Source organism: Alligator mississippiensis, chromosome 4 (genome assembly GCF_030867095.1).
Source record: "Alligator mississippiensis isolate rAllMis1 chromosome 4, rAllMis1, whole genome shotgun sequence".
NCBI lineage: Eukaryota > Metazoa > Chordata > Crocodylia > Alligatoridae > Alligator > Alligator mississippiensis.
In genome coordinates this window covers 140,310,820-140,334,366 of record NC_081827.1, presented here as the reverse complement: position 1 = coordinate 140,334,366, position 23,547 = coordinate 140,310,820, and the positions used below count along the sequence as shown (strand labels likewise).

General features: G+C 45.4%; 1 protein-coding gene across 1 annotated transcript in view; it reads left to right on the top strand.

Moving 5' to 3' along the window:
* The first annotated feature begins 1,529 nt into the window (after positions 1-1,529).
* Positions 1,530-23,547, top strand: part of CD9 (CD9 molecule) — a 47,163-nt gene continuing 25,145 nt past the window's right edge. Inside the window, exon 1 of the mRNA XM_006266926.4 lies at positions 1,530-1,680. Within this exon, the coding sequence (XP_006266988.1) occupies positions 1,615-1,680 (66 nt within the window). The 5' untranslated portion in view covers positions 1,530-1,614. The remainder of the gene's footprint in view (positions 1,681-23,547) is intronic.

The window sequence follows — 23,547 nt, the reverse complement described above, 5'->3', positions numbered from 1 at the left end:
ATCTTTTATTAGACCAACCCAAATGGTTGGTGAATAGTTATTAAGCAAGCTTTCGGGTTCAAAAACCCTTCGTCAGGCTAAGGAAGCTTCTTCAGCAGTTGGTGTGTGCTCTTCCTGGATGGTGTATATACACATACATTTATATCTATATATAGATATATATCTACACTTATACACACATACAGTAGAAAGCTTGTGCTTGCTATCTATACGTGTGTATGTATATATATCCACTTACATACACATATACATAGATAGCACAAGCTTTCCTGAGCTGAAGTTCACTTCAACCAATGTTGTGAAAGGAAGTGCAACAAGCAGTGTAGGAGAAAGAACATTTTTTCTCCTTTTCTTCTTCTACACTGCTTGTTGTATGTCCTTTCACACCATTGGTTAAAATTAGCTTCATCTCATGAAAGCTTGTGATTATACTTACAAACAAAACATGAAAATGTGCCCCTCAACCTCAAGAAAGCAGGATCTTAGGGGTGGCAGAAACCTCTAGTTGTATTTGCTTCCCTCCCTGCCATTTCTCTTTATAGGTTGCCGTCACTATTGCCTTGTCCATATTTGAGGAGTGCAGCCATTCAGTTATGTTTATTTAAAATCAATCTACTTAAACTGTTCCAAACCCTTAATACCTAAAATGGGAAAAACACAGGAAAAGGGCAGAGCAACTGCAGGTGCTTCCTCAGCATGACGAAGGGTGATTGTGTCTGAAAGTTGCAAAGAAGAATTTTTCCAACTGTTTGAGTGGGTCTAATAAAAGATACCAGATTCACCCAAAGAATCTTGTCTGCCTCTGTCCTTAGACCAACACGGCTACAACCTACACCCCTGCAACATGGCAGATATATATACACACACACACACACACACACACACACACACATGTATGCACACATGCATACATACGCCCACACACATACATGTGTATGTAGATCTGTACGCATGTATACACACACACACATATACGCATACAAATATACACATATTTGTAAGCCTATATGTATGCATGTATATATAGCTAAGTGTGTGTATGTATGTATCGATATCTATCTATATAGCCATATGTATGCCTGTATCCATATCTTTTGGGGTGTGTATACATGTGCATGTGCACAGTCATCTGCATACGCACCTGCGTAGCCATAAGTATACACACACACCCCGGGGTTAGTCTATACGGTGCAACTCTCCGGAGCCTCCTGTCCCAGAGCGGTGCCCGGAAAGCTGCAAGCCCTGCCGCGGCTCTCGACTCATGTTCTGGGAAGGGGGCAGCCAACACCGCTCCGGGGCTCCTTCCCGCTTCCGACCTGGGTTCTCGGGGCTGGGGGCGAGGAGAGGGAGCCTCCGCGGCCGCCCCCCACGCCTCTCGTCCCGCCTTGCAGCCCCCGGCGCCCGTCGAGCCCGCGGGGCGGGCGCGGGACGCGGCAGGGCAGGGCAGGGCAGGGCAGGGCGGGGCGGGGCGGGGCAGGAGGGAGGGGGAGGGGAGGCGCTGGACTGCTCCAGGGACTCGCCCGCATTTAAGGCGGGGCAGTGCGCGGCGTGTCCTTCCTGCGTCCCGAGCCCCGCTGCAGCTGTCGGACCCCTTTGGCTCCTGCAGCCGCTAGGATGCCGGTGAAAGGAGGCATTAAGTGTATCAAGTACCTGCTCTTCGTCTTCAACTTCATCTTCTGGGTAAGGGGCACCCCAGAGCGGAGGGAGGGTCCAGGGGTTGGGCTCCCTGCCTTGCAAACTCGCCTCACCGGAGCCCTGGCTGGGCTGGGCTGCCCCCCCCGCGCGCTCTGCCTCAGGCTGGAGGTGGCTCCGGGCGGGGGGACGAGGGGCCCCAGGGAGCGGAGCCTGGAGCCGAATTGGGTGGGAGGAAGTAGCCTGCACAGCCCCTGGAGCTGCCGAGCAGTGCCAGCTCCACAGGTGCCTGATGCCATGCAGGGGGCTGCACCCTGGTTGCAAAGTGAAGTGGGGCAAGCTAGTTTTGCAGCCTCTTTAAGAGAGGTGCTCCGCACCCCAGGAGTCCTGTCCTGCCTCTGGAAAGTCCCCATCCCGCAAGGCTTTCTCCTCGCCCTCCCCAGGGCTGGCTCAGCTCTCTCGCTTTTCTCTCTTGTGTTGGCATCAAGGCTTCTTCTCTGTCTGCCAGAGACAGGAGCCACTCTGCTTTCTGCTTCCCTGGGTCTCGGGGGGGCCCTGCTACCTGTTGCACACCTTGCACCCTTGACTGGCGTGAAACTTGCACTGCCCTTGCTTGGTTTGCTAAGCAAAATGCAGCGATAAGTGTCCCGTTTTAAATGTGGCCCGGCCACACCTGCCACGTCGGATCAAAGTGACTCTCCCAGCTCTGAAGATGTTAGTAGTTGGTGCCTGAAAACTCGTTTGGGACCACCTTTTGTTTGAAGCTGGGCCTTTGGGCAGAGGTGTGAGGGCCTGCCTGAAGTTCAACCCTGACTCCCCCTCCCCAAGGTGTCTGGGCTGCTCTGGAGGATAATCTTTGAGGCCCCTTCCAACCCTGTGATTTAGGGCTATTTATTTATTATTGCTATCTTTTTTTAACGCTGTTTCACTTCCTTGTTCCTGCTCTTCTATAGGGCAGCATAACGTGGCATAGCTTTGTTTTCAATCTGGGAACACACTGAAGATGTACGCAGGTTCCCCCAGCAATGCAGGCGCAACATGGAGTCCAAGAGTTTGTTCCTGAGAAGTTAAACTCTCTCTCGGCGAGACTTAGCTGGTTGAGTTCTTGGATTTCTTTTTATGTGCCTTCTTTTAAAGCGATGTGCTAAGATGCCTTGCAAAAACAGGATGAGACAACAACTGTTTTTGCCTCTGGCCACACCTTTTTTTCTGTTTAGTCTGAATTCAGTTGAAGCGCTCTGTGGTGTTTTGCTGGTAGGACCTTCCTTTGCAGCTGTTGGGATTCCTCTCTGACATGTTTAGAGGTGCAGACCTTGAGTGCAGGAAGTCTCAAATGGGTTGAACTCCATGGAGCACAGTAACAAATTGAGGCAGGTCTTCAACCTAGCGCTGCACAACGCAAGGGCCGTCGGTAATATCTGAAAAAAGTTGTGAGATTAGTTGATTGTTAGGCAGAAGGTGGGGATCTCGTAGACTAAATTGTTCAGAGAAGGAGACTTTAGGGGTAGCTTCATCAAATTCTTTTTATCCCTTTGAGTATTTAGAGGGATCAACTGTATTTCTATCTGTTTGCACTGCTAGGTAAAAGTCTGTCTATGGCTGTAAAATAACAGTGAGGAACTGGCTACCAAGGGAAAGTAATAGATGCTTCTGCGGACTCTCTTTAAACATCTGGCAAAGTCAAGTTATGAATCGAAGGCAGTTGCTTCTGGGTACATCCAATAGTATGTGTGAGCAGGTGTCTGGGGATGTGGCTTGTTTGTTGTTTTTCGTGTGTGGTTTTTTTTGTTTTTTTTTTTTAAATCTACTTCCTATGCCAGCTTCAGAGAAACATCTTTATGAAGTATTTTAAAAGAAGTGATTTATAGTAGGTCTGTGAAAAAAGGGTATTTACTTAGAGTAAAGGTGGTTTTTAAAGAGGATATGGGAAGGCCACATGGTCCATAGCATTCTGAGTAGTATACCATTACTAAGATCTTATTTACAGGCTTGAATAAATGGGTGCCTTAGGCCCAAATGGTAAATTTTAGCCCTGTAACCAGCCAAGGCAGAGCACTCAAGGGAACTCTGTGAAAAGGGAGAGGCAGAGACTGTAGGAAGCAAAGTATGTACAAAAAAGCAAAGGTTTTTGCATGTACTGTATTTGCTAAACATTAACTTTTGTGTTTGGGGGAAGGGAAGCTGTTTCCTAGGCTAATTCTTATCCCAGGCCTATGTAGTCAAACTTATGGTGTCTTTGCTCGCAACTGGAATGGTATTTACCTGAAGGCTAGATGACTTCAATAAATGATTCTTCATGTGGTTCTTTGTCAAAACCACTTGGATTCGGCAGCAAACTTACAGTGCAGCACTCTGTTTACTCAGCAGTGCTCTGCTATGATCTGCAACTTGCACAGGCTGCTAACTTTGTGAATGCAGTTGAAATGTCTATAATTGGTAAGCAGCTGAAATGCTACTGAGAATATCTTTGCCAATGGTGCCAGAACAGCTGTGAAAGGAGCTCTCCCTTAGTTCTTGGAGCATTAATCTAAGTTTAGTGACTAAGGATTAGCTCTAGGCCTAGACTTTTTATTAGATTGTTTCTTGTTCTTTTCTTAAAAAGAAAAATAAAAAAAAAAAAAAAAAGCACTGAAATGTGTGCTGGTTGGTTGGGGATATAGGATAAGAAAAAGAATGGTGTATATTTTAGAGTAAGTTTGGTTTATAAATGCAATTTGGCCTGTCAAGATGAGATAAATATTTGGGAGTTGGGAAGGCAAAGGAGAGGATGGTGCTCAAGACTTGTTTGCCTTCCCTCCAAGTTGACCTTCATCTGATGAGGTCAAGGTAAGCTATTGCTGAAAACTCTCTAAAGCTGGAAACTGGCACATAGACACTCAATCATAGCATCAGATTTCAGCTAGCCTGGCTTATTCTTATTAATCTTAAATTTCCAGCCTTAGCTACTTATTTATGTACAGTACCTGTGGCAACTGCAAATGCATTCCCTGCATATAGGGAGGCAAGGATTAGCTAACTACTGGAGGTGATAGTCAAGAAATTTTTTTTTTTTTTAAAGGTTTAAGTGGTTACATGGCCAACAATTTATTTACTCAATCTATCACATGTAGTTCTATTCTAGAACTTTATTACTTCGACTCTTGGCCTTACTCAAGGGGTTACTACGTCACCTTGAACCTTTGAAGTGACCTGAATCTGTCCCCACCTCCAGGCAAAAGAATTTCTGGAGAAACTTGCACTGCGCTTGCTTGGTTTTTTTGCTAATCATGATGGTGTTCTGTTGTGCATTGATGCCAATTGTGAGCTTCCTTCCACCACTCCCTTAATTTTTGGCTTTGTCCCTGTTCAAAATTGCGTCCTAATTTAATTTTAAAACTTTGTTTTTATTTAATGAAGTCATTTTTCTTTTAAGAGTATGTGGGCCCCGTTTAGACTGGTTTAATGAACTTGGCTTAACTTGGTAAGGAATTAAGTAAGAATCATATAAAACGGGTTCAAATTGGAATTCAGAGAACCTCCACTGAGTATTACATTAATTTAGTTAACTAACACTTCTAGTCAAATAGTTGCAACTTCAGCCTGAAGGACATGTCTGTTTCTTACTGATGATATGAGGGCATGTTCCACTTCACTATGTTTAAACAGCCTCTTTTAAGCTACTTGTTACACATGTCCAAGCTTAATCTCCTCCTTTCCTTATCCGGGCTTGGTTAAGTTTCTTATGTGCTGAGCCTGGACAGTTGGAATGGAGCTGAGGAGCTGCTTACTACAGGGCAGTAGTTCTTAATCTTTTTTTTTTTCTTGAGGCATTCATTAGAAAATGTCAGCTTAGTTTTTGTTTGTGTTTGGCTTTGTTTTTGTGAAGGTACGAGGAGGAAGCTATATAGAACTTTCAGCCAGTTGTTCAGCTGTACATTACCTTTGTGGCTTCTGAAACTGCAATAAAGTCATGATTTGGGGTGGGGGGGAGAGATATATTACTTGACTGAAAGTTCTGGTTAAATGTCTCTTTCTCTGGACCTTGCCAAGTATTTGGATATGGGATTGGGGGGGGGGAGAAAAGGCTTTTAAGTTCACATTTTATTTGTATTACTAGGTCTCTAATTTCTCCCTAGTTTATAGCTTCAAATTGGTAAAGTGTGTTACATGGAAGTTGCATACTCTCCTGAAAAAAGTTCAGGGCCCTATTAGTTTTAGTGTGGAAACAAACTAAAGTGCAAAACCTAATAAGTAAAATGCCATCAGCTCGCCATCCAGTGCGCAAATCAAAGCTTAAGTGTTATGACTGGGCTAAGCTCCTTCAAGATCTTTGGTCCTAGTGACTGCCTCCAAGTCAAATTTTGACTAGTGCTTGTGTAAAACATTCACAATAAGATTAATGATTTCTCTTTGCTTTGTTTGTTTGTTTTGTTTTTTCCTTTTTGGAAGAGATTTGTGCGCCACTGGATCCTTTAAACATGTATTCAAATGTGGGGTGGTCCAGCTGGCTGACTTCAGGCCATTCAGCTGAGTAGAAGTAAATTTACAGTCTTATTTCTTTAGCGTTTTGCCTTTTCCCCTAGAACAGTTTAGGAGTACTTTTATAATGCTGCCACTAGTAGACATTGTATTTAAATGTGCCTTCTTAATTAGATTAAGATGATGGCTCTTAAAGTTTGCAGTGATGTAAGAACTGCCACTTACTGGGTCACACCGTAGATCCGTCTTGCTCAGTATCCTGTCACAGTGATGGAGCGGATGCTGAAAGGAGGAGTGAACACTTGATAAAGTTTTTACAAATCCTCAACTTGATCCAAGTAGAGAGAGAATCTACTATTTTTTTAATAGCTTTATCTTGAAGTGCTGTAAATATGTGAATATATTGTAAACCAGGATATCTTGTTTTGTGTAGGAACAAAACTGTTCATATGTGGTCCATGATTCCAGCAAGACTGAAGTTAGACACAGAATGGACCCTTTAGGTCTGTGCTGCCTTGGGTAAGCTTAGTGTTCCAACATCTCAGGCTGGTTTATTTTTCTTTGAGCCATGTGGTCAAAGCTAGGGCATACTTTTGTAAAGCCATTTCTTGCAAAGGTTGGTTTGGGGAGGTGGGGGAATATTTCTTGCTGAAGAGATGCATCCAGTGTGAACAAACAAAAAAAACCCAACACCTTCTCTTAATTGTATAATACTCAAGGCTATTGACTTTAAAAAAATGGAATCAAAATAAAGATTAGCTGTGAACTTGGGGTCATCATAAAATGTGTTGTAAAATCAAGGGTGCAGTTGGTGGGGCTGCCTGATGTGAAATACCTATATTTATAGTTCTAGCAGTTCTAACTAGTTTGTAATTTATATAAACCCAAAATTAGTAGACTGACTTCTGAACAGCAGCTTGTATAAAATGGCCACTGGCCTTGGCTGTGGTTCAGGAATTCCTGTAATGTTATATCTATTGCAATAAAATGGTGTTCCACCACAGTAGACACTGCATTAACTTTACCCAGGATACTCTTGAAACTAGTTTTACCAGAAGGAAACATGTTATTTGCAACACAAATGCTGAAAGATTTTGTGGTGGTGTTTTTTGTTTTTTTGTTTTTTAATGGCAGCAAACCATTTGTTTTGCTACTAGCATGTACTCGGTGTCTACCAGAGTATTGCCAAAAACTTGGAAAAACTATAGTTTGTAGTGATGGCATTGCTGTGGGTTTAGATGATTCTGGTTTTGAGGGGGGGTGATGCATGTGTTAGTAGTTGTGTGTGGATAGTGCCATCACTTCTGCTAGTCAGTTCAGAAAACGCTCCCTAATTTGCTTATAATTCAAACTTGTTTCCATGTGCTGTGCAACATCACATGTCTGGTCTTGGCTGAAAGATAAATACTTATGCAATGCATGGAGTGGGGAGGGGAGGGAGTGGGAATGGAAAAGGAGTGGAGTTGTGGTTTCTTTGCAAAGGGAAGTTTTGAGTCAGAGGTTTTGGTTACTCTTGTTTGATCATGGGGTGGAGAGAAGATACTGGCTTTTTTTCAAGGCACACACAAGAACCAGCAATAGTTGTTTCCTAAAGCTTAGAAACTGCTTATAATGTTTATTTTAATGTTTATCACTGTGTACAGTGAACAGCTGTAGAGAAGTGCCTGCCCCTGCTGTCAGTGCATTTCTCACAATCCAAATTATTTTATCCAAACGTTCTGCAAACTGTTTCTTTCAAATGCACACTACTTGACCTGCATCTAGGCCAAGGTTGGCGAGTGCTAGGGCTTTAAATTCTGAAGTGTAACACTGGTTTAATAAGCTTTGGAAAATGAACCTAAAGTGCAGTGAACAGATGCTTGCTAATGATGCCTGAAAAATAATGGGTGGGTCCCTTTTCCCCACACAATCCATCCTCTTCCAACTCAGTCTGGGACATAAGCATTTTTTTAAGATGGTATTGGAAACTATTAAGTATGAGGCTTATAGTCTTATTGTGAGGCAAGGGGTTTTTGGGGGATTGCTTTTTGGGGGGGGAGGGGTTTGTTTGGTTTTTTGTTTTTGAGGCAATTTATCTTCTTTGAGATGTGTTTCTGCAGTTGGGATAAACCTGATGAAGAATGCTTTGCATTTGAAAGCTTGTCTAACTTTTTATCCCAACCATACAGTTGTTCCAATAAAAGATGTCTCCTTAAAATCCTTGCCTCTTGCAAAATTCCTGGACCACTATGGCTACATCACTCTAGTAAATGTTCTAGTATTCTTTTTTTTTTTTCCTGGTGCTCGGCTCTCCCTGCGGATTAGTCTAGTTCCAGACTCCTAGTCCTTTGCTTCACTTGATTAACAACAGCCACATTATTTGTCTGACAGTAGCAACATTATGACTGTAGTCTCCTGGTAACTCTTGCAAAATATGCCTATTAAGACTGACATCTTTGCAGTCTAATACTGTAGTTGGGTGGGAGGAAAGGGTCAATCTTACCCTGCTATGTAAGCCAGGAACTCCATTTCTTTGAAATATTGGAGCACTGGACCTCTAAATGAAGGGGGGGGGGGGGGGGGTGTAAAACCGGCCCAGAATTGTGGGGCTGAGATTTGTTCAAGCTTTACCAGCAAATGGAAAAGTCAGGTTCATACTGGTTTCCCTGACCTTGGTTCTTGCTGCCTGCTGGATATGGAACAAAAGGTAGATTTAACCTTGGGTATGAGGGGAGCAGTAGCTTTAACATCTCTTTTCAGATGTGAAGAAGGACACTTTGCACTGGAAAGCTTGTATAGCATCTCTTTCCCCAACTATACAGATACTACTGTCCCCAAAACCTGGTGTCTTGTACAGTTCTTGGCACATCACAGCTGCAGTAACATTCCATCCCTTCTCCTCGCATGGAATTTTATCTGGCCATTGGTTTGGTCTGTATTCAGGTTTTTAAATGGAGATTGACTTGCAAAAGTACAGATTTTACTTTACAAGAATATCGGCTAGTAAGTAATTTGAACCATGGCTGTTGTCTAGTTAGCTATTATAATATTCACAGGTTTGCTTGTGCAGTGTTAACAGGGTGGACTGACTTCCGTTTATATTAAAATCAAACTGCTGGGTTTTTTTGGTGCTCCTTCATTTTCCTAAGGAACAGTTTATTCTTGCTGATTTAATTTGGTAAACTGGGACTATGAACTAGTCATACACACTTTTTAAACAATCGGATATCTTAACATACATTTCATATTTTCATTGTCTGTTCTCTAGAAAATAGTAAATTACATGCTAACTTGTACTCACTATTTCTGTCTCTTCCAATATAGATAGAAATGTCAACACCCCTTAAACTCATTTTAAAAAGGGGGTTAACTTGCTTAAGAGTCTTAGCTAGATAAGACAATTAGTGTGTGTGTTTAATCAAAACTGTTCTGCATTAAAACTAAACAATATAAACAAAAGTAGTTCCCTGCTGCAACTTGTGGTGTTTCACAAAGTGCCATAAGTTAGAGCAGACATTTACTGTTGGTTGGGGGGTGGGGAATCAAGCTCCACTTTGGAACTGATCTCACTCCCTGAGCCCTGCCCCCCCTCCCAGCTCTGGTGCTGTCTGCAGGAAGGGAGGGGAGATGGGGAGGGAGCTATAAGATGGGGTTTGCCTAGCCTGAGCTGGAGGGGGAGGGTCTGGGGGGGCTGAGGCTGGGCATAGAGGGGGTGGGGGTTCCAATCCACCTGCTTTCCAGGCTGGGGAAACAGCAGCCTGCAGCTCCCTCCCCCTCCCTTCAGACAAAACCAAAATCATGTGCAATGACTGACAAAAGTTATCTAAAGTACTCTGCTTTGCATCTTCACCTGATCCCTGATTAGATACGGGTTAATTTATTGTGGATTTGGCCACTTTTAAAGTACTCTGCAGCCACACACATGTTGAGGCATAGCTGTAGAGCAGGAGTTCCCAACCTTCCTACCGGCAAGCTGCGGACCAGAAGTGGCTGCAGACCAACAGTGATCTGCATACTGTGGGCAAGTAGCCTTTTTGATACTCGATATAAAAAGGGGTAGTATGTCAGTTACTTCCAGTCTATGGTTTGCTGGTCTGTGGTCACTTCTGGACTGATAGCCAACCCTTCGTGGCCTGGGGCTTGGGAACCCCTGCTGTGACCTGTCACTTCTGTCAGGGCCTTTAGTGTATCTGTAGCTGACTAACTGAACTGCTTATCTAGTTGCCATGGCCTTCAAGATTTAGAACTGATAGTTCTCTTTCCTGACTCTGTCTGACTACTTCTGCTCTTTTGCTAATGTAACTCAGTCAGTTTCTTAACTTTGCGTGAGTTAATCATTGAACTAGGGTGTAGCAGGCTAGTTTGATCAGTATCAAAGGTTATGATGCATCTATTGCATTTCCCTGTAGCAATGCAAGTATAGCAAACTGCCCCTGATTTTAATCCTGTTCCATTTCAGAGTTGGTTAGGGTGATTCTGGTTAATTCCTTTGACTATAGGTTTGTACAAGGATAATCTATAACAACTAATGCATGTACCCAAACAGCTGATTTACCCTTCCCCCTTTTTTTAAGAAGCTAAAATATATGTTTACCCATTCCAGTGGTTTTCAACACTTTTTTTTTTTTAATATTCAAGGCACCCCTTGGAAAATGCCAGTTTGTACTTGTCACACTTCTTGACTACAGACGAATAATACAGCACTTTTTTTTTTTTCCTCCCCCCCCCCCCCCCCCAACTGTCTCACCCCTCTTACCTCTCTCCCATTACAAAGAATTTGCAAATACCACAACAGGTCAGAATGGTTTTAACATGCTGGATTCTCTTGTGAATCATGACTGCACACCAAACGATGCTAACATTGCACAGCACCCTGTGTCACCCCCTGCAAAGATCTCAAGGCACCTCAGGGTGCTGTGGCAACTTAGTTGAGAATCACTGGTCCAATCTCTGTAGCTAAATAAACTGAAATAAAGAGAACCTACTTCCTGCACTTTCAGGTAGGGCTACTGACATCAAACTTTAGCTTATTGATGATAATGATCTAAAATTCTAGATGGTTAGGCATTGACTGCATCAGTTTAATGGTGGGTTTTCTCTTCCCTCCTCCCCATAACTTCAGCATGATATGCAATGCTGAAATATTTTGAATACGTTTACTAAGCAAACACATTGCAATAAGCTTTAGCTTTTTATCATTTGAAAGTTTAACTTTTTTTTTTTTTTAAATCCATTTTGTGGTCCCTGTGCACCTGGTGAAAAAGGCAGGGAGAAGATGGTCAAACTCTTAAACATCACCTGCCAACTAAACTTCTGTGATACTTCTGAGTTTCTTGAATTGAAGGTTAACTACATGAAAGAACTCTACATGCTGAGTTGGGTGTGTCTGAAGCTTTGAGTTTAACTTAATCTCACCGGTTGTGCTGGTGAGTCACTCCTTTCCCAAGAATAGCTAGAAGCTCAAGAAGATTTTGAGGTTTTCAAAGAAGTTCAAACTATTCCAGTTTTATTGCTCATCTCCTTAAAAATGGCATTGCTTGCTTGTTCTTGCATAGAATGTATAATTGAATTTGTAGTCTGAACTATGTGAGGTGCAAAGTAAAGTGATACTGACATATAATTTAAAAGGTCTTTTTGAATGTTGGCACCATTTTCTTTCTGCTAGCAGATGGGCACTTGTAAAAAATCTAGCTGCAAAGAAAACTATTTGGGTGCTGGTGAATGGGGGGCTGAAAATAGCTGTATAGTATACAACTTTCTGAATGATGGAGTAAACACTACCATATTGATCTACCATCCAGATTGGAAAACAGTAGAGTTATGTCCCCTTTTCATATCTTCCTCAAGATAAAAGATGGTTCTGGATAACCATCCTTTCTATCCTCCCAGACTAACTTTTCTACAATGCGATAGGTGTGCATGATGGCTGGCAGGCAAATGCAGTTGTATAAGAAGATATGTGCTGGGGTAGAGCCTGGAAAGCAGTAAAAGAGTTCATGCCTTGATTTAGAAGGTGAATGGAAGCCAGTTCAGGGATTACAGAAGAGGGATGACAAAGTCTGAGGAAAGCAATTTAGCTATAGGTGGATATAAAGAAATACAAGTTGTGGGGGAAGAAATTTAGCGTAGCCATTTTCATGTATTATCAGAGCATAAACCAGACACTCTAAAAATTTCTTGTGGGAGGCACTGGAGAATGGAAGCAATGGGTTGCTCAGATATCCTGGACTTTTATGCTTATAATATCATATCTTGGTACATTATTAGGTCTGTTTTCATAATAAAGACTTCACATTTTGAGGTTATTAAAGGACACCATTAAGTTAGCATTTTGGGTTTCTCAAAAGGAAATAAATATAGCTTGGGTACTGTACTTGATCAAGGCCCTTCAACTTTTTGTGTTTTTTATACTCGTTTCTATTTTACCAACTCCATTTTATCAGATGTGGGTTTTTTGGGGGGTTTTTTTGATTTTGTTTCTAATTCAGTAACCAGTCAAATGCTTGTATGGGGGGGAATGATGAAGCTGACTTACTCTGTAAATCCTTTGAATATACCAAGAGAACAGCTGAAACTTGCCCACAATTGTTCAGTTTTAATTAAAAATCAGAAGGTGATAGTTGAAAGATCAGTTTTCTCATCTTCTAGCAGTATCTAACATCCCCACACAACCAAGCACCATCATAACCCATGGCAAAAAGCTCTCTTTTTTTCCTTTGACGTTACAAAAGATTGGCTGTTCAATCATCAGTGGAATAACCACCTACAGGTTGGCAGCCTATTGCCTATGAGCTGGATCTAGTTTCAATAAAGTAGCTCTGAAAACCCATGAAGCCACAGGGCTTCTGCAGTGCTTTGGCAGTAGAGGGAGCGGGATGTTGCTGGCTGGGAAACCAGATGGCTGGGACAGGCAGAGACAGCAACCCAGCCTGTAGGAAGCTGCAACTGTGGTGGAAGCAGCCCAGTAGTTGGAGCTGAACTCCGTTAAAATGACCCCCTGCTCCAAAAAGTTGCCAACCCTGAGCCTATACCTTCACTTCAGGAAGCTTATTACTAGCATATTTTTTGTTTTAAACCCCATTGCCCTACAAATGTGAGCGCCTTTTTAACAGAATCCAAGGTTGAGGAAGTAGAAGGATTGTGGGTTAGGCTACATGGGGGGGCAAGGAGAAAGGGATTTGGTGGTAGGGGTCTGCTACAGACCCCCACACCAAGGGGAAGAAATAGATGCGGGGCTCCTGAGGCAACTCTCGGAGACCATAAAAGCTAAAGAGGCGGTAGTCATGGGGGACCTAAATTACCCGGACATCTGCTGGGAGACGCAGACAGCAAGGTCCCACCGCTCACGCAGGTTTCTAACCTGTGTACAGGACCTCCACCTGACACAGGAGGTGCATGGTCCCACTAGGGGGAATGCCATACTGGATTTGGTATTGGCAACAGGAGATGACATGATAGGGGACCGCCAGATCGGTAGCCATTTGGGAGACAGTGATCACCTTATAATAGAATTCAACATAAGACGGCGAGTGGGTAAGGTAACTAGTAGGGTGAAAGTGCTAGACTTTAGGAAAGCTGATCTCAATGCACTCAGGCGATTAGTCAAGGAAGCACTGCAGAGTAGGAGTTTTGAAGGGATGGGAGCCCAAGAAGGGTGGCTGTGCCTAAAGGAAACGATCCTTCGGGCACAAAGCAAGACGATTCCCGAGCAAGGCAAAAAAGGGAAAGGGGCCAGGAGGCTTCCATGGCTGACCAGAGAAATCCAGGGCAGCCTAAGGGCCAAAAGGGGAGCACATAAAAAGTGGAAACAGGGTGAGATCACTAAAGATGAATATACCTCCTCTGCTTGTGCTTGTAGGGAGGCAGTTAGGCGGGCCACAGCTACCATGGAGCTGAGGATGGCAACCCAAGTAAAAGACAACAAGAAATTGTTTTTTAGATATATTGGGAGTAAAAGGAAGGCCCAGGGAGGAATAGGACCCCTGCTAAATGGGCAGAAACAATTGGAGACAGACAGGGGGGACAAGGCTGAACTCCTCAATGAGTTCTTTGCCTCAGTGTTCCTAAGTGAGGGGCACAAAAAGTCTCTCACTGGGGTTGTAGAGAGCCAGCAGCAAGGCGCCAGACTTACATACGTAGATCCTGAGGTGGTGCAGAGTCACTTGGAAGAACTGGATGCCTTTAAATCGGCAGGCCCGGATGGGCTTCATCCGAGGGTGCTGAAGGCACTGGCCGACATCATTGCAGAGCCACTGGCAGGAATATTCGAATGCTCGTAGCGTACGGGCCAAGTCCCGGAGGACTGGAAAAGGGCTAACGTGGTCCCCATTTTCAAGAAGGGGAGGAAGGAGGACCCGGGCAACTATAGGCCAGTCAGTCTCACCTCCATCCTTGGTAAAGTCTTTGAAAAAATTATCAAGGCTCACATTTGTGAGAGCCCGGCAGGGCAAATTATGCTGAGGGGAAACCAGCACGGGTTTGTGGCGGGCAGATCGTGCCTGACCAATCTAGTCTCTTTCTATGACCAGGTTATGAAACGCCTGGACACAGGAGGAGGGGTGGATGTCGTATACTTAGACTTCAGGAAGGCCTTCGATACGGTATCCCACCCCATACTGGTGAACAAGCTAAGAGGCTGTGATGTGGATGACTGCACAGTCCGGTGGGTGGCGAATTGGCTAGAGGGCCGCACCCAAAGAGTCGTGGTAGATGGGTCGGTCTCGACCTGGAAGGGTGTGGGCAGTGGGGTCCCGCAGGGCTCGGTCCTTGGACCGATACTCTTTAATGTCTTCATCAGTGACTTGGACGAAGGAGTGAAATGTACTTTGTCCAAGTTTGCAGATGACACAAAGCTATGGGGAGAAGTGGACACGCCGGAGGGCAGGGAACAGCTGCAGGCAGACCTGGATAGGTTGGACAAGTGGGCAGAAAACAACAGGATGCAGTTCAACAAGGAGAAATGCAAAGTGCTGCACCTAGGGAGGAAAAATGTCCAGCACACCTACAGCCTAGGGAATGACCTGCTGGGTGGCACAGAGGTGGAGAGGGATCTTGGAGTCCTAGTGGACTCCAAGATGAACATGAGCCGGCAGTGTGACGAAGCCATCAGAAAAGCCAATGGCACTTTATCGTGCATCAGCAGATGCATGACAAATAGGTCCAAGGAGGTGATACTTCCCCTCTATAGGGTGCTGGTCAGACCGCAGTTGGAGTACTGCGTGCAATTCTGAGCGCCACGCTTCAAGAAGGATGCAGATAACCTGGAGAGGGTCCAGAGAAGGGCAACTCGTATAGTCAAGCGCCTGCAGACCAAGCCCTACAAGGAGAGACTAGAGAAACTGGACCTTTTCAGCCTCTGCAAGAGAAGGTTGAGAGGCGACCTTGTGGCTGCCTATAAGTTCATCACGGGGGCACAGAAGGGAATTGGTGAGTATTTATTCACCAAGGCGCCCCCGGGGGTTACAAGAAATAATGGCCACAAGCTAGCAGAGAGCAGATTTAGACTGGACATTAGGAAGAACTTCACAGTTCGAGTGGTCAAGGTCTGGAACGGGCTCCCAAGGGAGGTGGTGCTCTCCCCTACCCTGGGGGTCTTCAAGAGGAGGTTAGATGAGTATCTAGCTGGGGTCATCTAGACCCAGCACTCTTTCCTGCCTATGCAGGGGGTCGGACTCGATGATCTATTGAGGTCCCTTCTGACCCTAACATCTATGAATCTATGGAGATGCTAAGCATAGAAGTCCTTAATTTTTATTTTTATACTTGCATGAAAGAACTACAGTCCAAAGCAGGAAACTTGCCACTTAGTTCTGCATTATCCTTCCTTTTCTTTCCAGCTGGAGCTTTTGAGGGTTGTGGTATCTAGAGAGAAAAAAATCATAAGGCATCCTTTTGATTTGAAAGGAATGTGGTAGTTTATAGCTTACTTTTTTTTTTTAATTGTTTTCCTCCTGCCTGTAAAAATGGTCTTTGATTCTTGGGGTTTTATAATCTAAAGACAAGTATCCCTCTTGCTTTCCTAGGGGGGGGGAAAAGCATAACTCCCTTTTTAATATCTTCACTCCGACTTGTGCAGTTCAGGCCACATCCTAGCTTTGGATGGAGTTAGAAGAGGGGTGGGCAAAATAGTCAATCCAGCCAATGGCCAGATGCCACTTCCTAGCAGCCCCTACCCATGTGGCTCCCAGCTGGTCACCATGGAGGGTGGATTTGTGACTGCTTGAGGCTGCAAAATGTCAGCCATGGCCCCAGCCCTTTTGCTCCTGCAGTCTCTTCGGAGACCAGCTGGGAACTGCAGGGCAGACAAGGAGCTGCTCTGGGGTCAGGATCTTGGGGCTGTGGCAGAGCCACAATCTGTTCCCTACACGCCCCTGGCTGCAGAACTCACATTCACCACAGTGGTGTGAAGACGGTGGATTGCAGCTCCACCCCAGCCCTGTGCTGTCACTACCCCAAGATCCCCGGGTCTCCCCAGCCCCTCCTGTCCTTCTCCTAGCTGTGGGCCCCATCCCAGTTACCTGGCTGCACACCCCTGCCTGTGTGGGTCCGACCCCTGACAGTGGGTGTGGGGAGGACAGACTGGGGTGCCTGGGCAGCAGGGCTGGGTCTGGCAGCAGCAGCCAGAAGGAGCTGGCACCACAGGGGCTGCTGAGAAATGGAGTACACTGTGCGCCCAATCCAGCCCACGGGCCAGATTTTTGCCCATCCCCAAATCAGAACTGCCTCAAAACTGCTTTTTAAATGAGGGGGAGAATAGTGGATGGTGAGACCCTCTCTGGCTTTTTAGTCTTAAGAAAAAGAAAACTCCTTGTCTTCCTTCAGCCACTTGTTCACTAAAGTGTTAATGATGTCTGGCAACAACAGGTATCCCAGCAACCAGGGGTGGGTTTATAAACAACATTTGCCTTGTGCTTGTTTTAATGAGCTGTGAGTTGGATCCAAATAGTGCAATCTCATCAGTGGGCTGTATTATCTGGAGTCCTAGCCCTACTGATCAGATGGGCACATTTGCAAGCGAAACTTGAATGAGCACGCTGCACATGGCATGATCCAGGCTTGTCCTGGAATACATGATGTGGCAAAGCTGCTCCTTGACAACCTGGCTTTTGTGTCTGTCTTCGCAGGTATATGAGGGTCAGGGAGGAGAAGATTCAAAAAAGCTTTTAATCCCTCAGAGCTAGGAAAGCCCCTTTGTTTGCTCATTGAGAAACCCCAGGGTCTACTGTTCTAATGGACATACCTTCTTCCTAGCCTAGTGTAGGTTGACAGCCCAAGGAAGATCTGGAACCATCAGGGTAGCAGCAGGCACTAGAGAAGCTGCTGGGACTGTCCAGCAAACTTGCTGTTCACTTCATAGTAACCTTCACACTTGGGCATCTCCTTTCAGGCTAAAATTTGAACTTGTGCAGTCATTCCAGGTGCAAGTCTTCCTACATGAGCCTCCATTTATTTCTTTAGTTTCAGTGCAGTTGTAAGACGAGCCTTGGGGGCAAGTGATTGTAATAACTCAGATTTTCCTTCTCGTCCTTACCCCTTGGGAATAAAGTCTGTTTTGAAGCAGGGTTGCAGTTGGTATAATTGAGTGATTTAGTAATGGTAAATAGCCACCTCAGTTCTCAGTTACTCTAGCATTTGGCTCTGTAGAGACTTTTCTTTGCTTAAGTTAACCAAAAAAAAAAAAAAGGTTTCTTTAATAACTCTCACTTATTTGATATACTGGGGGGGGGGGTTGCCAACTCTTGACTGTTCAGAAATCATGAATAGGATTTCAAAATCATGAGACTATAAAACTTTGGGTTCTCTTGCCTTTTGTTTTTCCTCTGAGCCTTCAGAAGAGCAGGCTTGTGTTTTTCAGGCTTTTCTCTTCAGCCAGAATAGCTAGAAATCTAGAACTTTTTCAGTGAAAGTAGTGGCTTACCTCTTAACGTAACTAGGAGGCTTGTAGCTTTATGGGAAAAACACATTATTGGAAGAGTGCAAATGCAAAGACTTGGAACACTGAGATTCTGAAGATGGCTGTAAGGCACAAAATTATCCTGGCTATCTAGTTTAGACAAGGGCTAAAATAAGTCTTAACTGCTGGCATAGCTAAAGCAGTAACACTGGGACAGCATGGTTATGATGTGTGCAGTTTGTGGGTTCTCAGTTTTTAAGATTGCAAAGCTAAATAAGCTTGTTCATAATAGCTATACAGGTAAATAACCCACCTTGCCAACCTAGATCTGTTAGCAAACATCCCACTGTAGACCTGACTCTTCTTGATCAGGAAAGGGGCATCCCAAATAAGTGACTAGCTGCACTTAAAAGTGATGACTAGCTGACCACTAACAGTGGACGAAATTCAAACCTCAGTGGCTACAGTGACTGCTTCAGAGAGAATAAACAAATACTCAACAACAAACACCACCACAACAACCTCTCCCTCTCAGAAAAAAGGGCCAGGGAATCTCTAAGATTCAACTACCAAATACTAATAAAACCAGCAGATAAAGGAGGAGCCTTATGTAGTCTTCACAGTTAAGGATGACTAAAAGAAGCCAACAGACAACTCTGACACTACCTACTATAAAAGAACTAAAGGAAGAGCCTACTCCCCACTTCTCCTCCAAACTCAAAGCCTCCATAACAACATCCATTTCCACCAGAACTACAAGAAAAACTTCAGACCCTGATCCCTTCACTACCCAATCCAGGGACTTTTTGCCTGTTCCCCAAAATCCACAAACAAGGAAACCCCAGCAGATCTATCATTTCCAATCATGGAACCCTAACGGAAGAAATACCAGGTTTCATTGAATCCATCTTAAAACCGCTCGTCACCCAAAGACCAAGCTTCGTCCAAGACACAACTGACTTCAGCGAACTCAAAAACACAGACTGCCTTCCCAGCAATACCCTCCTAGCCACCATAGGTTTCGCTAGCTTATACACCAACATCCCACACCAGGACAGCATCCAGGCCTGCCTCATATCTACGAGAATGCGATCACAACTTGGAATACAGACTTCAGGATATCACTGAACTCCTACTTCATCCTCATGCCCAACAACTTCAGTTTCAACAACCAACACTTCATCCAGGCTATGGGTGCCAAAATGACCCCACAATATGCCAACTTTTTTATGGCCCACCTAGAAGACCTCCTCAAGAACTGCACCATCAAACGCTTACTATACCTGAGATGCATTGATGACATCATCATTTGGACCAAAGCCCTGCAGTCTCTGATTGACTTCCACCAAGAAGTCAATCGCCACCTCTCCACCAGACTATTGCTAGAATACTCTAGCACCAGCATTTCCTTTTTGGACACCATGATCAATATCCAAGATGGTAAAATTCAAACTACCATATACAAGAAACCTACAGACCAACATACTTATCTATACAGAACCAGCAGTCGCTTTAAACACAAAATGAAAGCTGTAATTTAAAGCCAAGTTCTCTGATGCCACCAAATTTGAAGCGAAGAGAATACCCATGATCACCACCTCGCAAATCTCAAAAGGGCCTTCAGCCAACAAGGACACTCCTCCCAGAGAGCACTCACACTTTTGAATGAGCTACCTGGATACTATGTGAAGATTTGCTGCAGTACAAAAAGAAAATCCCCACAAATCGCACACCATTATTTATGACGTACCATTTTTCCCTGGAACCTACACAGAAATTCTCAAACAACTGCAACCCATACTAGAAGACCCTACTCTTAAAAAGATCTTTCCAGAACCACTGACCCGTAATAACCTCATCACCAGAAGCAAACTCCTTATGACCCAAACCATGCCAGGACAGGAAATGTAAAACCTGCCAACACATCTCTGCTACACTCACAATTGCCACACCCCACAACAGAACCATCATCATTCCTGGATCTTACACCTGCTCTTCCAGAAATGCAATATCTCATCCAGTGCACCAAATGCCCTGATGGAAAATACGTAGGAGAAACCAAACAACATCTGCGCACCAGAATGAATGCACACCGAAAATCTATCAAAGATGAGACTACCCAATTACCCGTGGGGGCACATGTCTCGCAGGACAATCATTCCCTCTCTGATCTCTTGGTTACAATCATCAAAGGGAACTTTCAACAAACCTACAAACTTTGCTTCATCCACCTACTGGATACTAAAAATCATGGACTCGATATAGATACTGGATTTTGATGCACTACAACCTACCTGATTCACCTGGTACCTGCCTGACCTAATCTCTCTCTCTCTCTCCTCTGCCTCTTTTTTTTTTTTCCTTCCTGATTCCTTACCATTTCCTTTTTTGTTAATCTCTTTTACCATGTATTATTACCACTGTAGTGTTTTCCCTTTGGCCTTTTTTGTCTCCTGTTTTCTTTGCCCTCCCTTCCCTGCTTTTACCTTCTGTTTTTCTAATTTCTTCCCTCTTTTATATTTTCACTGACATCCTGTCACATTTTAGCTGCTCTCATTCCTACTTTCCTGATCTTCAGCAATTCCCTTATTCACAGACGACTTCTTTTCCACCCTGTATTTTTATCACTGTAGTCTCCCTCTGACCTTTCGTTTTCCCCCTACTCTCTTCCTCCTCCCTTCCCTGCTTCAGCTTTTGTCTTGCTTACCTCCTGCCTTTTTACATTTTCACTGACATCCTACCACATTTGAAGTCTCAGACCAGCAGAGACACTCCCTATGCCTGAAAAAGGGTGCTTGTGCCCGAAAGCTTGTTAAGAACTTGTTTCCGGCTGCTCAGTTGGTCTAATAAGATATCGCATCTACCCAAAGAAACTTGCTGCACTTCAGCTTCTAGTGTCAAGTGATATTTTCATGTTTATTGGCTCAGGCTGGAAGCCTCTGGTTAGGGCTGGTTCCTAGGGGATGAGACAACATAATGGTCAACTGTCTCTCTGAACCCTTTGGCTCCTCTTTGATTGCTCTTGTTGTCAAGCGAGTTGCTGGAGAGGCAGTGCTGGTTTCTCAGGTATGGCTTGGTTTCTCTGGGAAGCTATGGGGGCTGGGTCACTTTCCACGTTCATGGCTGACCTCTAGGGCATTTATAAATCCTCTCTAAGGACACTCGCTGTTCAGTGGTAAACACTTTCCAAACTACCTTTACCACCTCGTTCTCCTGTAACTTTTAAAATGGGGAGAACGGGGGAAAGACTTGCTCCTACTCCGGAATTTAAGGGAATGTGGCATGATGAGTCTCTCAACCTCACTGAATTTCTGTGGGGAGGAAAGGAATGTACTTTGTCTGCAAAGTGGACAGTTTTGAAGCAATGTAATTTCCAGTAGCTCTGCTATATGGAAGTCTGGAAGTGCTACTCCCTTCTGGAAGGCACTGCTTATGATTCTTTTCTCTGAAATGTTAGCTAACCCTTTCCTGTACTTCGAGGCTTGATGTTGTCCTTTCTGCAGCTCTGCTGCAACACCATGGGAAAGAAAGTTTCTAGGATTATTTAGTTCACTTCTCATCCTTCAGTCATTAGTGATGGTTCAGAGTGCTTGCAGGCTTTTGAAAGCACTAGTGTTCTATAAATATAGTAGTTGCTGTTGGTGTCTCTTGAAGACTGTCATAGTGCATATTCATTTGTCTTGGTTTATTCCAATTTATAGCAAAACAAGGGAATGGATTTGGGGAAAGAGGAGTGGCCAGTTCACAGGCCTCTCTCTCTATCTATCTGGTTAGGCTTCTTGGCTGCTTGTACCCGCTCCAGGGGTTTAATTCAGTTCAGTCCGCCCTAAATTGAAACGGTAGATTTTTAAAATGGGCCAATTGTATGCTTTATGCAATCCAGTATCGAGTTAATAAATAGCAAAATGACTGAGTTGTACATGCCCATGTGCATCTTAATCAGAAAAACATATCTAAGTGGGCACCTCAGCAGTTCGTCAGTGCATATGCATGTACCATTTCCCAAAGTGCTAAAGGCCAGCCTGGTGCAGATGTGCCTTGGAGATCACAGCTACATCAGTTTCAGCATGGAAATACTGAACTTTTGCACAGCAGAAAGCTACTAGAGTGCACACATACACCTTGTATTTAGTCTGTGTCTCTAACTACTGAATAGTGAATCTCTTTTTTTCACGCTGAGCGCAGCCAAGTTGGCAAGAACCTTGTACACAGATCTGGCTTGCACATACAGATCACCCCCCCCCCCCCCCCGATGCCGCGTGTTGCACTTAATCTTTAGACAGTAATATTTTACATTGCTGTCTTCTGCATTTCTCCCCTCTTCCCTTCCCTCTCTGCCACCCCCATGTTTCCACGCCTTCCTCATTTAACCACTAATATTCGGACCTGAATTTAGAACAGGGGTGGGCAAAATACAGCCTGCTGGCCAAATCTGGCCTGCCAGGCCATTCTGTCTGGCCTGCAGGGCCCCTAGAATTTAAACAAATTAAATAAATAATATATAAAATTTGCCTCTGGCTCCTGTCAAAAGTGACGGGAGCCAGGGGAAGCCACAGCAGGCCCCTGGAAGAGCAGGGCCCACCCTGCCTTGCCCTGCCCCCACAGCTGGAGGGACCATGGGGCTGTTCCCGCCCCTGCCAGAGTGGGAACCTCAAGTTGGGGTGGGGGGCGGTGTGCTGGTCCCTGTCCAGCCACGGGGCTGGAGTGGGGAGCTGGGAGCAAGGGGGCATGCAGGAGCCAGTGCCAGCAGGGCTCGGAGTGGGGTGGCTCTCCTCCCTACATGCTGGTGCACCCTGGCCCAGCTCCATAGAACTCAGGCAGCTGCACCCCGGGCTCCTGTCACCCTGCTCTGGGCACCGCCAACACTGACCCTGGGGCACTGCCTGGCTGTCGCTGGCTCCCAACCCCCCTGTCCGGCCCTGGGGGCAGCACGGGGGGTGGCATGACCTGGAAGGGACGTGGTCTGGGGTGTGGGGAAGCGGTGCAGAACTTCCATCCCACTCCTGAGGCTTGGGGCAGCAATGCCTGTGGCCCCCCCCTCCCCCCCCCCCAAGGGAGGCTCTGGTGGGTGCTGCTGCCCCAGGGGGAAGGCCCTGGCCTCCCTGCCCAACGGGTCCCGGGGCACGGGAAGCTCAGGGAGGCCACAAGAGCTTTCAGAAGAAAAAAGCAGCCATGGCTCCGCTCCAGCTCCTGGCACAGCCTCCTTGCCCATGCTGGGACTGGGGACGAGCTGCTGCTAGGCCACTGGGTCCCTGCAGGGCAGGGAGGGGCTAGGCCCCCCCCCCCCCCCCCCCCGGGTGGTGGCATCCGCTGGGGATGTCCATGGAGGGGGGCAGCCAGGCCGTTGCCATCCCAAGCCTCAAGTGCAGGATGCAACTTCCGCACTGCATCCCTGGACTTTCCATGTCCCAGGCCATGTGCTGCCCCCAGTGGCCTCAGGTGGCCCCCTGCACTGCCCTCAGGGCCGGCCAGGAGCTTCCCCAGGGCCCCCAGCTTCCTGGAAGCTGCAGAAGCTTCTGAAGCAGAAAAGTAGCCACGGCTCTGCTCTGGCTCCAGGCACAGCCTTCCTGCCTGTCCCGGGGCCA